We start from the raw sequence: 13,652 nt of genomic DNA, 5'->3' as shown, positions 1-13,652 counted from the left end.
CGCAGAGGAGACGCGGCCTTAATGAGCATTCTGTGTTTTCTTGAAGCAAGGTGCTGAGCTAGAAATGAAGGACATTCAAGGCTGGACTGCCCTCTTCCATTGCACCAGTGCTGGGCACCAGCAGATGGTCAAGTTCCTTTTGGACAGTGGAGCGAACGCCAATGTGAGGTGATTACGAGGTCTTAAGTGGCCGCAGGAGGGAGGTGGTCATGTCTGACTCTGAGTAGGGCAACTGGCGAGGCAGCTAGAGGCTGGGGTGCAGGGAGCCCCTGCCTTGGTTTGACAGGCTCAAGACAAAGGGACGGAGGGGACAGTCCTGCCGAGGCGTGGAGGCATGGGGATCGTCCTAGCTTTCTCATGCATCTGTCAGGTGGCATTGTGTGCAACATTTTAAGTTCTCTGTGCCTTATTTCCTTTATCTGAAAACAGGATGGCAATGCCCATGTCATAGAACTGTTGGAAGAATTACATGTTCTGTCATATAACAGGTGCCTAATATAGTGTGTGGCACTGAATTGACATGCATTAAATGCTAAATCCCTTTAGCTTTCTTGCCTTCTGTATGTATCAGGTGAGGTAATACTTTGAAAACAGTCATGAGTTTTAAATATAAGCTGGAAGTAGGGTTGTTGTCTAAAGCATGTCACCATGATAATCCTCTTTCAACCCAGCATTCACCTGACACTGCACACCCTGGCTGGTGTCAGCCGTTGTAACACACTGTAGGTTTACAGGCCATTAAGAAAGAAAAAAAATGCTCCTAATTAAAATGCATTTCATTTACTGACATTCTGACTTCAGCGATGCTAAAATGTGCAAAGTGTGTGTCTTCGAACGGATGAAAACCAGTGGTTAGCTTGCTTCCTGTCTTCTAGCCCAGGTGAAACCAGTGAGGGCTTGGTGGGGGTGGCACTCTGAAGAGGGCACTGAGTTAGCCGTAAGCAAGCATTAGGTGTAGTGAGGGCAGGAGATGGTTAGTCCTGGAGCTCCTGGAAGGGTTCCTAGAGAATGTTGATCTCAAAATGTAGGATATCTGGATAGGTGGAGAGGAGGTGCTAGCTGTCTGTGAGCAGTGAAGGGCAACAGCTACTTTTTGCTGTGATTAAGTAGAGATTCAGGCCATAGCAGGGGGGGAAACAGCTAAGAAGGAGTGAAGATGGGAAACAGATTGTCTTAGGAACAAAAGACTAGACCTGGGGTAGAAACCACGGGACTGATGTGTTGATACTCACTTTCTCATCTCTCCCCGTTCAGGGAGCCCTCTAGGCTTAGGGATGGGTGACTTTGCGTCACTGAGGTTTTGTCTGCAGCAGGCAAGCTTCTGCCCCCCAGAGCTTCCTCTGCTCATCATCTGACTGCAGTCTCGATCTTGCAGGGAGCCCGTATATGGATTCACTCCTTTGATGGAAGCGGCTGCTGCTGGCCATGAAATAATCGTGCAGTATTTTCTGAATCATGTAAGTGACCCTGTTTATTAGCTTATAATTTAGTCACAGCAAGTGAGGCATCGTATCACTGAGGAATAAACTGTAACAGAACTTTCTCCTACACAGAAATAACTGCTCTTCATCTGTTTATTCAACACATTTTCATTGAGTATCTGTTGATGCCAAGTGCTGAGTGGTGCTTAGGCATTAGGGGTACAGTGGTAAGCAACTATAGACACCTATTCCTGTAATAATTTTAAAAATAGTATTATTTGAAAAGTATGGAAAAATTTTTAAAACAGTAAATAGCACTCATCATCCCATCACTTAAAAAATTTATATAGAATAAGGAGGCAAAGATCTTCCTACCTTTTCCACCCGCCCCCTGTTCCCCCACAAGATGCCCAGTTGGTTGTTAAAGAGACCCAGGATTTTCCTCTGCTGAGAAAGTATGTCTGTAGACACCTGCGAACACATGGCTTTTTGTTTTGAACAAAGTGGGATTCTACTGTGTATTTGATCTGCAGCTTCTAAAAAATAATATGCCATAGACATCTTACCTTTGTATGGTATTCCATGCAGTATCCATGCCATAGTTAGTTCAGTCAGTTCCTTATTAGTAGAAATTTAGGTTTCTAACATTTTGCAATTGTAAGCAGTGCTTGGCACACACAGCTTTAGCACGCATGCAGTTATTTCTGTATGCTGTATTTCTACAAGAGGGATTGCTGGTGCTCACATTTTGAACTTAATAGGTCCTAATAAAAAGGCAATTAGGGCTTCCCTGATGGTGCAGTGGTTAATAAGAATCTGCCTGCCAACGCAGGGGACACTGGTTTGAGCCCTGGTCTGGGAAGGTCCCACATGCCATGGAGCAACTAAACCCGTGCACCACAACTACTGAGCCTGCGCTCTAGAGCCTGCGAGCCACAATTACTGAGTGCACGTGCCACAACTACTGAAACCCACGTGCCTAGAGCCCGTGCTCCGCAACAAGAGAAGCCACCGCGGTGAGAAGCATGTGCACCGCAACGAAGAGTAGCCCCCACTCTTTGCAACTAGAGAAAGCCGATACGTGGCAATGAAGACCCAAAGCAGCCAAAAATAAATAAATTAATTAATTTAAGAAAAAAAACAGGGCAGTTAAATTAAAAGACAATAAAAAGATGGACAAAGGACCTGAAAAGATACATCTCTAAAGAAGATACACAAATGGCCAATAAGCACATGGAAAAATGCTTGACACCATTAGTCATCAGGGAAAATGGCAAATCAAAACAACCAGGAAAATAATAATATAATAAAAAAAAGACAATAACAAGAGATGGTAATGACGTGGAGAAATTGGAACCCTCATACACTGCTGTAAATGAAAAATGATGCAGCCTCTTTGGAAAACATTCTGGTAGTTCCTCAAACAGTTAAGCATAGAGTTACCATATGACCCAGCACTTGGATATATACCACTCCTAGGTATATACCCAAGAGAACTGAAAACAGGTCCAGGCAAAATCCTGTACATAAATGTCCATAACAGTATTGTTTGTAATAGTCAAATGGTGAAAAGAGCCCAAATGTCCATAAGTGGATAAATAAAATTGTTACATGCATACAATGGAATATTAATTGGCCATAAGAAGGAGTGAAGTACTTCCCCGTGCTACAACCTGAATAGACTTTGAAAATATGCTAGGTGAGAGAAGCCAGATACAAAGGCTGAATATTGTATTATTCCTTTTGTATGAAATGTTCAGAATAAGCGTATCTGTGGAGACCAGTAGATTAGTGGTTGCCTAGGGCTGGGAGGAGGTACAAGATTTCTTTTCAGGGTGATGAAAATGTTCTGAAATTGTGGTGGTGGTTGTCCACTATTGAAGTGTAAACTGTAAGTGGATGAATTGCATGGTAGAAGAATTATATCTTAATAAAGTTGTTTAAAAAGTTCAACGGGGGAAATATTTAGTAAGTTCTAACAAATTCCCACTAAACAGATGTCTCTCTTGTCCTTCCCACCAGTAATACATGACGATGCCCATTTTCTCACATCCTCACCAGCCCTAGATGTTACCATCGTAAAGTTTTGCCAGTTTGGTAGGAGAAAAGTGGCATCTTGTTTTGGTTTGTACTTATTAGTGAGAGTGAACATTTTAAAACATATTTATTGACCATTTGTATTTCTTTTATGAATTGTCATATTTATTTATTTATTTATGGCTGTGTTGGGTCTTAGTTGTGGCACGTGGGCTTCTCTCTAGTTGTGGCACATGGGCTCCAGAGTTCATGGGCTCAGTAGCTGTGGTGTGAGGGCTCTCTAGTTGTGGCACACAGGCTCAGTAGTTGTGGCTCACAGGCTAGTAGTTGCGGCACGTGGGCTTAGTTGCCCCGTGGCATGTGGGATCTTAGTTCCCTGACCAGGGAGTGAACCTGCGTCCCCTGCATTGGCAGGTGGATTCTTAACCACTGTGCCATCAGGGAAATCCTGTGGTTTTTTTTTTTAAACTTGTCTATCCTGGATTGTTCTATATCAGTAGATATAAAGCTCTTTTCTCTCTTGTATGGCAGCATAGCACTCCCTTGTAGGGATGAATCAGTTTCTCTAACAGTGGTCTGCAGATAGAATCAAGTTGTATTTGCCATCATGCACAGTGCTGTGCGGGATATCTGCACACATACTTCTCCACACACTTGTGCGACCACATCTCTACAGTTCGGTACTAAAGGTAGAAGTTTTGGATGTAGCCTAAGTACAGCCATAACGTGGATGTTGCCAAATAGCTATCCAAAGAGCAAGTTGTACCAACTTGAACGGTGTCTACAGCAATAAGCATTATGACTCTTAAATTATGAAGTTGGGGTTTCCCTGGTGGCGCAGTGTTTGAGAATCTGCCTGCCAATGCAGCGGACAAAGGTTCAATCCCTGGTCCGGGAAGATCCCACATGCCACGGAGCAACTAAGCCCGTGCGCCACAACTACTGAGCCTGTGCTCTAGAGCCCATGAGCTACAACTACTGAGCCCACGTGCTGCAACTACTGAAGCCCACGTGCCTAGAACCCCTGCTCCACAACGAGAGAAGCCACTGCAATGAGAAGCCCGCGCACTGCAATGAAGAGTAGCCCCTGATCGCCGCAACTAGAGAAAGCCCACGTGCAGCAACGAAGACCAACACAACCAAAAATAAATAAATAAAAATAATAAATTTATAAAAAAAATTATGAAGTAGTTTAAACATTCAAAGTAGTACAGAGATAATATTAATACAACTAATCCACATGAATCCAGGGGTAACCACTATCCAGATGTTGGTCTGTACCTTTCCTGTCCCTGACTTTATACTCTCATCACATGCTGTGTGTCCTTAAGCAGCATGTAGACTTATTTATATATTTTAAAGATTTATATAAATAATATATTTATTTATATGTTATATATTTATATAATGACTGTGTCATTTAACACAGTGTGTTACATGTAGACGGGGTTCACTCATTTTATCAGCTCTGTATTTATTGAATGTATGAATACAGTATATTTTCCATTCCCTTGTCAGTGGACCCCTAAGTCATGTCCACCTTGCTATTCCTATCAGTGCTGCAGTTAGCATTTTCTACCTGTCCTCTTGCGCACATGTGAAGGGATTTCTTTAGGAGATCAGGATATGTTCTTCAAAGCAGAATTTTGGGTGTGTAGGCTGGGTGCATCTTCACTAGAGAGTGTACCTTGCTTCCCCCCGTAGGTGTCCCAGTTTGCACACCTCTGACAGCGTTTCATAGCTTGTGTCTCCTGTCCCCTCAAAACCCTTGGTACCTGCTATCAGCTGAGTGGTCTCCTGTTGATTTTTGCCTTTCCCTGATTTCTCGTGAGGTTGAGCATCTTTTCATATATCTATTTGCCATCTGCGCTTCCTTTTCTGAACATAATTATTCTTTGAAGGTAGTTCCACTCACACGAACTAGGCCTCCTTAAGACGTAGCAAAGGGACAGGCATTGATGCGGGGCAGGGAGCCCTGGCTGTGAAAAGCATAACTTCTGCCTCTGAGCTTAGAGCCTGATCTTAAATAAGGTAGAAGTGGAGACCATAAGGGACAGTTACTGTTATAATTTTTTAAAAGGAAAACGTGTTAGAGAATCAGACTTTTGATCATTTATGTGCTGTGCAGATTACACCCTCACTTGGTGCCTTTACTCTCCGGCTGGGTCTGAGATTGTATGTCGGCGACTCGTATGTAGGGAAAACAAATTGTATTGGATTTATTTTGGAAAAATTTCTAAATTTTAAACTTTGAAACAATTTCAGACTTAAAGAAATGTTATAAAATAGTACAGAGAATTTGCGTACCTTCACTGAATTCCCCAAATGTTAGCATTTCACTTCATTTTCTTTATCAGTCTATATACCTATTATCTTTTTTGGAACCATTTGAAAGTAAGTTGCTGACATAATGCCCTTTTCCTCCTAAATACTTTTTTTTTTTTTTAAACCATTTTCTTTTTTTTCTTTTTCTTTATTTTTTGGCTGCATTGGGTCTTTGTTGCTGCACACGGATTTTCTCTAGTTGTGGCAAGTGGGGCTTCTCATTGTGGTGGCGTCTCTTGTTGCGGAGCATGGGCTCTAGGCGCCCAGGCTTCAGTAGTTGTGGCACGTGGGCTCAGTAGTTGTGGCTCGCATGCTCTAGAGCACAGACTCAGTAGTTGTGGCACACGGGCTTAGCTGCTCCACGGCATGTGGGATCTTCCTGGGACCAGGGATCTAACCCATGTCCCCTGCATGGGCAGGTGGATTCTTAACCACTTTGCCACCAGGGAAGTCCCCCTCCTAAATACTTTAGTATGTTTTTCCTAAAACAAGAATTTTCTCTTTCATTATCACATACAGTTATCAAACTCAGGAAATCAACAGTGAGCCTCCCCCAGTGCACTAATCAGGAGTGGAAGGGGCTGGTCAGTTCTGGTGGTTGCTTTTTGGCTGATGGGCCAGGTCATTCCTTTGCTAGGGTGGCCGTCTGGCTGGCCCTGTGTGGATGCTCCTCATTCCCTGCAAATTTCCTCCTGCTCAGTCATGGGTGAGCCCACCTAGTCCCCTGACCTTAGCCAGGCTCCACACTTGGAGGCCGGGCACCCCATGCTCTTTGCCAGGGGAGGAAGGGGCTGCAGCCACTTCCCTTGTACCCTATGTCCCTCCTTCCGGTAGGACCATGTAGGGTGGGCTGGGCCTCTCCTAGGAGGGAGCTGAGGGTGCCATGGCCTCCACATGGGGAGTGCCCCCCCGCCATCACACTGGTTCACGGCCTCTCACCTTTGTGATCCCACCTTCCTGTCAGTTAAAATGAACTTCCATCATGTTCTTCTCTAGTTACATATTATGTACATTATAAAATAGAAAAACAAAAAAAATTAAAGGATAAATAAATTGATGGAAATTCTAATATTTTCTTCCCTCTCCTTTGGAGCCTTCTTGTTGTCAGTTGTGTTTTCTTCCTCACTAAGGAATAGTGTTACTACTCTTTTTTCCCTTTAGTATAATCTGAAGTTGAAGTCTTCCAGGCTTAAAAATAGATATTAGTGGGGCTTCCCTGGTGGCGCAGTGGTAGAGAGTCCGCCTGCTGATGCAGGGGACACGGGTTCGTGCCCCAGTCCGGGAAGATCTCACATGCCGCGGAGCGGCTGGGCCTGTGAGCCATGGTCGCTAAGCCTGCGCATCTGGAGCCTGTGCTCCGCAACGGGAGAGGCCACAACAGTGAGAGGCCCGCGTACTGCAAAAAAAAAAAAAAAGATATTAGTTAAAATCCTTCAGGGACTTCCCTGGCAGTCTAGTGGTTAAGACTCCATGCTTCCAATGCAGGGGGTGCGGGTTCGATCCCTGGTCGAGGAACTAAGAAGATCCTACAAGCCCCATGGCGTAGCCAGAAAAAAGAAAAAATCCTTCAGTAAAGATGGTATTGTTTTTCTGGTTGAAACCTTTGGGTCCTTCTATCAAACTGAAACTAGAAATTATCTTTTTTTCAGCTTTATTGAGATATAATTGATATACATCACTGTTTAAGGTGTACAGCATAATTATTTGATCTCTGTATATCATGAAATGCTTACCACAATAAGTTTAGTTTATATCCATGATCTCATATAGATACAAATATCTATATACATATGTCTCCTTGTGATGATAACTCTTTGGATTTACTCTCTTAACAACTTTCCTATATAACACATAGCAGTGTTAACCGTGGTCATAATGTTGTACATTACATCCCTAGTTTCTACTTACAACTGGAAGTTTGTGCCTTTTTAAAATTTTTCATTGAGATGTAGTTGGTGTACAATATTATATGTTACAGGTATACAACATAGTGATTCACAATTTTTTAAGGTTATACTGCATTTAGGGACTTCCCTGGCAGTCCAGTAGTTAGGACTCCGTCCTTCCACTGCCGGGGACCCCGCTTCAATCCCTGGTCAGAGAACTAATATCCCGCAAGCTGTGATGTGTAGCCAAAAAAAACTAAAAAGTTATATCCATTTATAGTTATAAAATATTGGTTATATTCCCTGTTTGTACAATATATCCTTGTAGCTTATTTATTTTTACGTAATAGTTTGTACCTCTTAATCCCCTACCCCTATTTTGCCCCTCCCCCCAGGATGTTGTGCCTTTTGGCCACCTTCATCCAATTTTCCCTCCTGCCACTCCCCTGAAATGATCTTTTAAGGCTGAAGGTTTCATTGCTGATTTCTAACCAGAGCTCTGGAAAGTTGGGGATTATAGAAAGTAAAGCTCAATTAGGCTCTTGTACAAATGTGTTTTTTTTCCTACCAGAGGGAAGTGTGATAATCACCTTCTGTACTGGGCTCAATCAAGACTGTCAGTTGATCATAGTTTTCTAAAATAGGGTAAAAAAAGTACATATGTAAATATTTACTATACAAGCGATATATACTTGCTATAAAAGAATTAGAAAGTATATTTAAGCAAACCGAAAGCAAAAATCACTCATAATACCATCACCCAGAGATAGCACACATTAACATATTGTTGAGTGTCTTAGTTTTTTTTTTGTTTTTTTTTTTCCGCACCGTGCAGCTTATGGGATCTTAGTTCCTCAACCAGGGATCGAACCCACATCCACGGCACTGAAAGCCCGAGTCTTAATCACTGGACTGCGAGGGAATTCTCAAGTATCCTAGTTTTTTATGGATAAATATTTTAAGTCAAAGTGGAATTCCATTATACAGAATGTTTTGTAATATGCTTTTTTTTCTGAACGATGTCTTGTGCACACCTGCCTGGGTTTGTACGTACACTTGGCCCCGTCACGTAAGTGGGTGGGTGGTGTTCCATTTTATGTGTTCTCACTTATTTCACTAATCCCCTAGTGAACTAGTTCTTTTCAGTTCTCACTATGCTAAATGCTTCAGGGAAGATCCTAAATGTGAGTGTATATCCTTCATTATTTCCTGAGGTTAAATTCCCAGAAGTGGAATTTCTGGGTCATAGGGCATGCACACTTTTCAGGTTTCAACTATCTCTTGCTGATTTGCCCTCCAGAGCACGGGCTTATAGTCCCACCATCAACTACGAGGCTGCATGGTTGAAGCTTTCAAAATGGAAAGCTTATTGGGCTTTTCCAGTTTTCAAAAGTAAACGTGCTGGGCTTCTCTGGTGGCGCAGTGGTTGAGAGTCCGCCTGCCGATGCAGGGGACACGGGTTCGTGCCCTGGTCTGGGAAGATCCCACATGCCACGGAGCGGCTAGGCCCGTGAGCCATGGCCGCTGAGCCTGCATGTCCGGAGCCTGTGCTCCACAACGGGAGAGGCCCCAACAGTGAGAGGCCCGCCTACCGCAAAAAAAAAAAAAAAAAGTAAACGTGCTCATAGTAGTAAATTTAGAAAATATAGAAGATTAGGAAGATGTGAAAAATCCCCATTATCTTACTGCTTAAAAATAATACTAACAGTTTGGGCATATCTCCTTCCAGTATTACTTTCTGTATACTTTTTTGTTTTGTCGCAGTTGTAATGTATATATACAGTTTTGTATCGTGGTCCTTTTTAAATCTTGGTTATAATTTTGTTATTTGTAAATACCAGCACTTATGGCAGTAACATAGCTGACTCTCCACCCCCCTTAGCACTTAAGTTGTCTCTGGGTTTTTGTTATTGCAGATACGTGGTGTGGAAGTGGAACTGTTGTGTTGAAGACGATAAGTACTTTTTAGGGCTTTGGGTAAAAGTTACCGAATTCTGTTTCAGAAGGGTGGTGCTCCCAATCTGATTATGGTTTTTAAAGGCTGGCCCTCCAGTGAATCTGTTGTCTCCAGTTTTCTCTGTGTGAAGAGAGGTGCAGTGAGTGGGACACATGCTCCCCATTCAGTGTGTGTCTGCAGCGTCAGAGCCAGCCAGGTGCCTCCGACTCTTGTCACTAAGAAGCGCCTTCCCGGGGCTGCCCTGGTGGCGCAGTGGTTAAGAATCTGCCTACCAATGCAGGGGAGATGGATTCGAGCCCGGGTCTGGGAAGATCCCACATGCTGCGGAGCAACTAACCCCGTGCACCACAACTACTGAGCCGGCGCTCTAGAGCCCATGAGCCACAACTACTGAGCCCATGTGCCACAACTACTGAAGCCTGTGCACCTAGGGCCCATGCTCCACAGCAAGAGAAGCCACCTTAATGAGAGGCCTGTGCACCGCAACAAAGAGTAGCCCCCACTCGCTGCAACTAAAAAGAAAGCCTGTGCAGCAACGATGACCCAACGCAGCCATAGATAGATAGATAGATGATAGATAGATAGATTGCCTTCCCCACTTTCTCGCAGGAAGGCTTGTCAGGAAGATGCCGGCGCCCTCCCTCTCCTCCAGGGTCTGCAGCCCCGAAGCGAGGCTGCTTTGTGGGCGAGGTTCCTAACTCTTCTTTCACAAACTTTCACAGGGAGTCAAAGTGGACACAAGAGACCACAGTGGAGCCACAGCCCGGATGCTGGCCAAGCAGTATGGACACATGAAGATTGTGGGGCTGATAGACGCTCACTCACCTTCTCTGCCTAACAGCCTCTACCGGAGCCCAGGTACCTGCGTCTGCGGCCAGGCCTCTGCTGGCGTCCCCTCCTCCCCTTTGGCTCCTGGAGCCTGGCCAGGACCCGGGCTGAGGGGAGAGGGTGTAGAATGTAGGGTGGGACTGCCAGGCTGAGGATGGGAAGGACAGGGAGGAGGAGGGCAGCTCACAGAGGGGATCGCTCTGGTTTTTGTTTCTTGACTTTGCTTGTGCTGTTTGTTGCCATGCAGATGTTTTAATTCTTTTTTTTTTTTTTTTTTTTTTTTTTTGCGGTACGCGGGCCTCTCACTGTTGTGGCCTCTCCCGTTGCGGAGCACAGGCTCCAGATGCGCAGGCTTAGCGACCATGGCTCACAGACCCAGCCGCTCCGCGGCATGTGAGATCTTCCCGGACTGGGGCACGAACCCGTGTCCCCTGCATCGGCAGGCAGACTCTCAACCACTGCACCACCAGGGAAGCCCCAGATGTTTAAATTTTATGTAGTCAAATTCATCCGTTTATTGCCTCTGGGTTCTAAGTCACAGAAAATCTTGCCCTATGCCCTGGTTGTACAACAAATTGCCCATGTTTTCCTCTAGTATGTGTATGGTTTCATTTCTCCATGTAGATCTCTGATCCATTCACAATGTATTTTCACGGATGGTTTTTTCCAAACAGCTGCCCCGTTGTCCTAGCATCATGTGTTTAGAAGTCTATTTTTGACCTAGTGATCTTTACCGTATATTCTGAATTTCTGTTTGCATTCAGGTCTGTTTCTGGACTGCCTGTTCTGTTCCACTGGACTCTGCACACACAGACCCACACTGTGTAAATGACAGAGGCTTTCTCTGACATGTTTTGCCACCTGGTGGGGCCGGCCCTCCTCGTGGCTTTCCTTCTCCAGTGTTTCCTGGCACTTGCTTTTCTGTGTGAACTTGAGCATCAACTTGTCTAGCTCCTTAAAAACAGCGTGCTGATATTTTTGTGACTGTGGCAAATGTACAAATGAACTGCTGTGTTGTTGAGTCGCCCTAGGACCAAGGGACGTCCTTTTGTTCAAGTGTACTTCCGTGTCTTGCAAGAGGGTTTTAAATTTTTCCTCAAATACATTTTGCATATACCTGAAGTTTATTCCTGAGGGTCTGATTTTTGTCATTGCTGTTGTAAACGCATTATCCCTCTTAATGCTGCCATCATAGCCTTGGACGGCTTGTTGTCTGTGCAGAGGAAGGCGACTGCTGTCTGTCCACAGTTCTACCGCCTCCTGCCTTATTGAATTCTTTCACTGTCTGAATTCGTTTTATTTATCTGTTCTCTAGGGTTTTCCAGGTACACTGCCATAAAACCTGCAAATAGAGACAGATTTACTACTTTTTTCCTGATTTTTGTACCTCAGATTTCTTTGCTTTCATCGCACTCACTAATCCCTCTAGTTCCCTGTTGAATGAGGTGAGGTAATGGGCATTCACTTTGGCCCTGATCTTAGCAGAAATGCCACGTTAAGTATGATGCTGGCTTGGGACTTCCCTGGCAGTCCAGTGGTTAAGACTCCACACTTCTACTGCAGGGGGCGCGGGTTCGATTCCTGTTTGGGGAACTAAGAATCCGCGTGCTATGTGGTGCGGCCAAAAAATAAAAAATATAAATGAAAATAAAGAATAAAAAATAAATGTTTTGTTTTAAAAAAGTAAGATGCTGGCTTGCAGAGTAAAGTCTGCATATATGTTATCATGTTAAGAAAGTATTTGTCATTTCCTGTATTCTTGAATGTTTTTATAGGATAAGTGCTGAATTTTGTCAAAGGTGTTTTCAACATCTATGGAGATGATTGTGAATTTTCTCCTTAGATCTATTAACACAGTATATTATGTTAATGAATTTCTTAATAATGAACCAACTTTACATTCTTGGCATAAATCCCACTTGGTGTACTCGTTTCTTAATGTGGTTCTAGATTCTGTTTGCTAATGTTGATTAATTTTGTATGGATATTCATAAGTGATGTTGGTCTGTGATTTTCTTTTGTCTATCTTTATCAGTTATAGGTCTCAATATTATACTTCATAAAAAGAACTGGAAAGTTTCCCTTCTTTTCTGTGCTCTAGAACAATTTATGTAGCATTGGTCCCATGTGGTCTTTTTTTTTTTTTTTTTTTGGTGGGGGTGCGTCGGGCCTTAGTTGCGTCACGTGGGATCTGTCATTGCAACACACGGGCTTCTCTCTAGTTGGGGTGCGTGGGCTCCAGGGCGTATAGGCTCTGTAGTTTGCAGCACGCAAGTGCGGGTTCAGTAGTTGAGGCGCATGGGCTTAGCTGCCCAGCAGCACATGGGATCTTAGTTCCCTGACCAGGGATCGAACCCGCATCCCCTGCATTGGAAGGCGGATTCTTTACCACTGGACCACCAGGGAAGCCCCCCATGTGGTCTTTGAAGGATTCCCTGTGAAACCATCTGCGCCTGGTTTTTACCCACGTCTCTCTTCTGTGTGGTGTGTTTCCTAGACCCACTAGTCTCTGTGCAGATTCTTGGGGTGAGTTCTGAGTCTCTGCTGGAGCGGGTGCTCGCCTCCTCCCGGGCATCAGGGATGCTGGCGTCTGTGGGGCTCCCTGCCACCTGGGCCATGTTGGGGTGTGGGGTTCGTGTGGTTCTGTCTGTTCTGCCAACTGTACGGGATCAAGGGGCCACGTCAGGAGGTTCAGATTTGTGGAGCCACCTTTTCCTTGGTTCCCCTGCCTGAACAGTTATTTTTTATGACTCCTTCAGCTTCTGCTTGGATACACCCCAGTCTCCTCCTGGCGGCATGGATCCTGGAGTGTGAGGGAGGGGTCCACTTGGCGTCACTGGCCTGGGCTTGGAAACTGGGCCAGTGACTCTTGCTTTTGGGCAGTGGCTGGGCTGGGCCTTCAGTTCATGTCTGAGTGAGCCTCTCCCTTCTTGGCCTGAGGACTGCTTTGTAACAGACACCATCACACAGGGGATACAGTGGTAATGAGGGGCTTCTCTGCATGTCTCCACCCCAGTTCACCAACTCCAAAGTGAGATCTTACCCAATGGGTGCCTTCTACAAATAAACCCCTGAATTTTGTCTTCTAGATGTAATGAAATATGGAAAACAATGAAAAGCTATAAAATGCTGACAGCTGTGGGCACACTGAGCTCTTCAGCTCAGACGGGTCGTAAAACAGCACACAGAGCTGTCATG

General features: G+C 44.5%; 1 protein-coding gene across 9 annotated transcripts in view; it reads left to right on the top strand.

The window, feature by feature from the left end:
• The window catches only part of ANKS3 (ankyrin repeat and sterile alpha motif domain containing 3), a 30,089-nt gene that overhangs the window by 7,894 nt on the left and 8,543 nt on the right, over positions 1 to 13,652 (top strand). For 8 of the 9 annotated variants that reach the window (XM_033428888.2, XM_033428890.2, XM_033428889.2 and 5 more), the window contains 3 exons: positions 47 to 168; positions 1,376 to 1,457; positions 10,349 to 10,484. In XM_033428888.2, coding sequence (XP_033284779.1) covers positions 47 to 168; positions 1,376 to 1,457; positions 10,349 to 10,484 — 340 coding nt within the window. The remainder of the gene's footprint in view (positions 1 to 46; positions 169 to 1,375; positions 1,458 to 10,348; positions 10,485 to 13,652) is intronic. The other variant, XM_049699545.1, reaches the window with a different exon arrangement.

The sequence above is a fragment of the Orcinus orca genome, chromosome 16 (genome assembly GCF_937001465.1).
Source record: "Orcinus orca chromosome 16, mOrcOrc1.1, whole genome shotgun sequence".
NCBI lineage: Eukaryota > Metazoa > Chordata > Mammalia > Artiodactyla > Delphinidae > Orcinus > Orcinus orca.
This window is presented reverse-complemented; position numbering and strand designations above follow the sequence as displayed.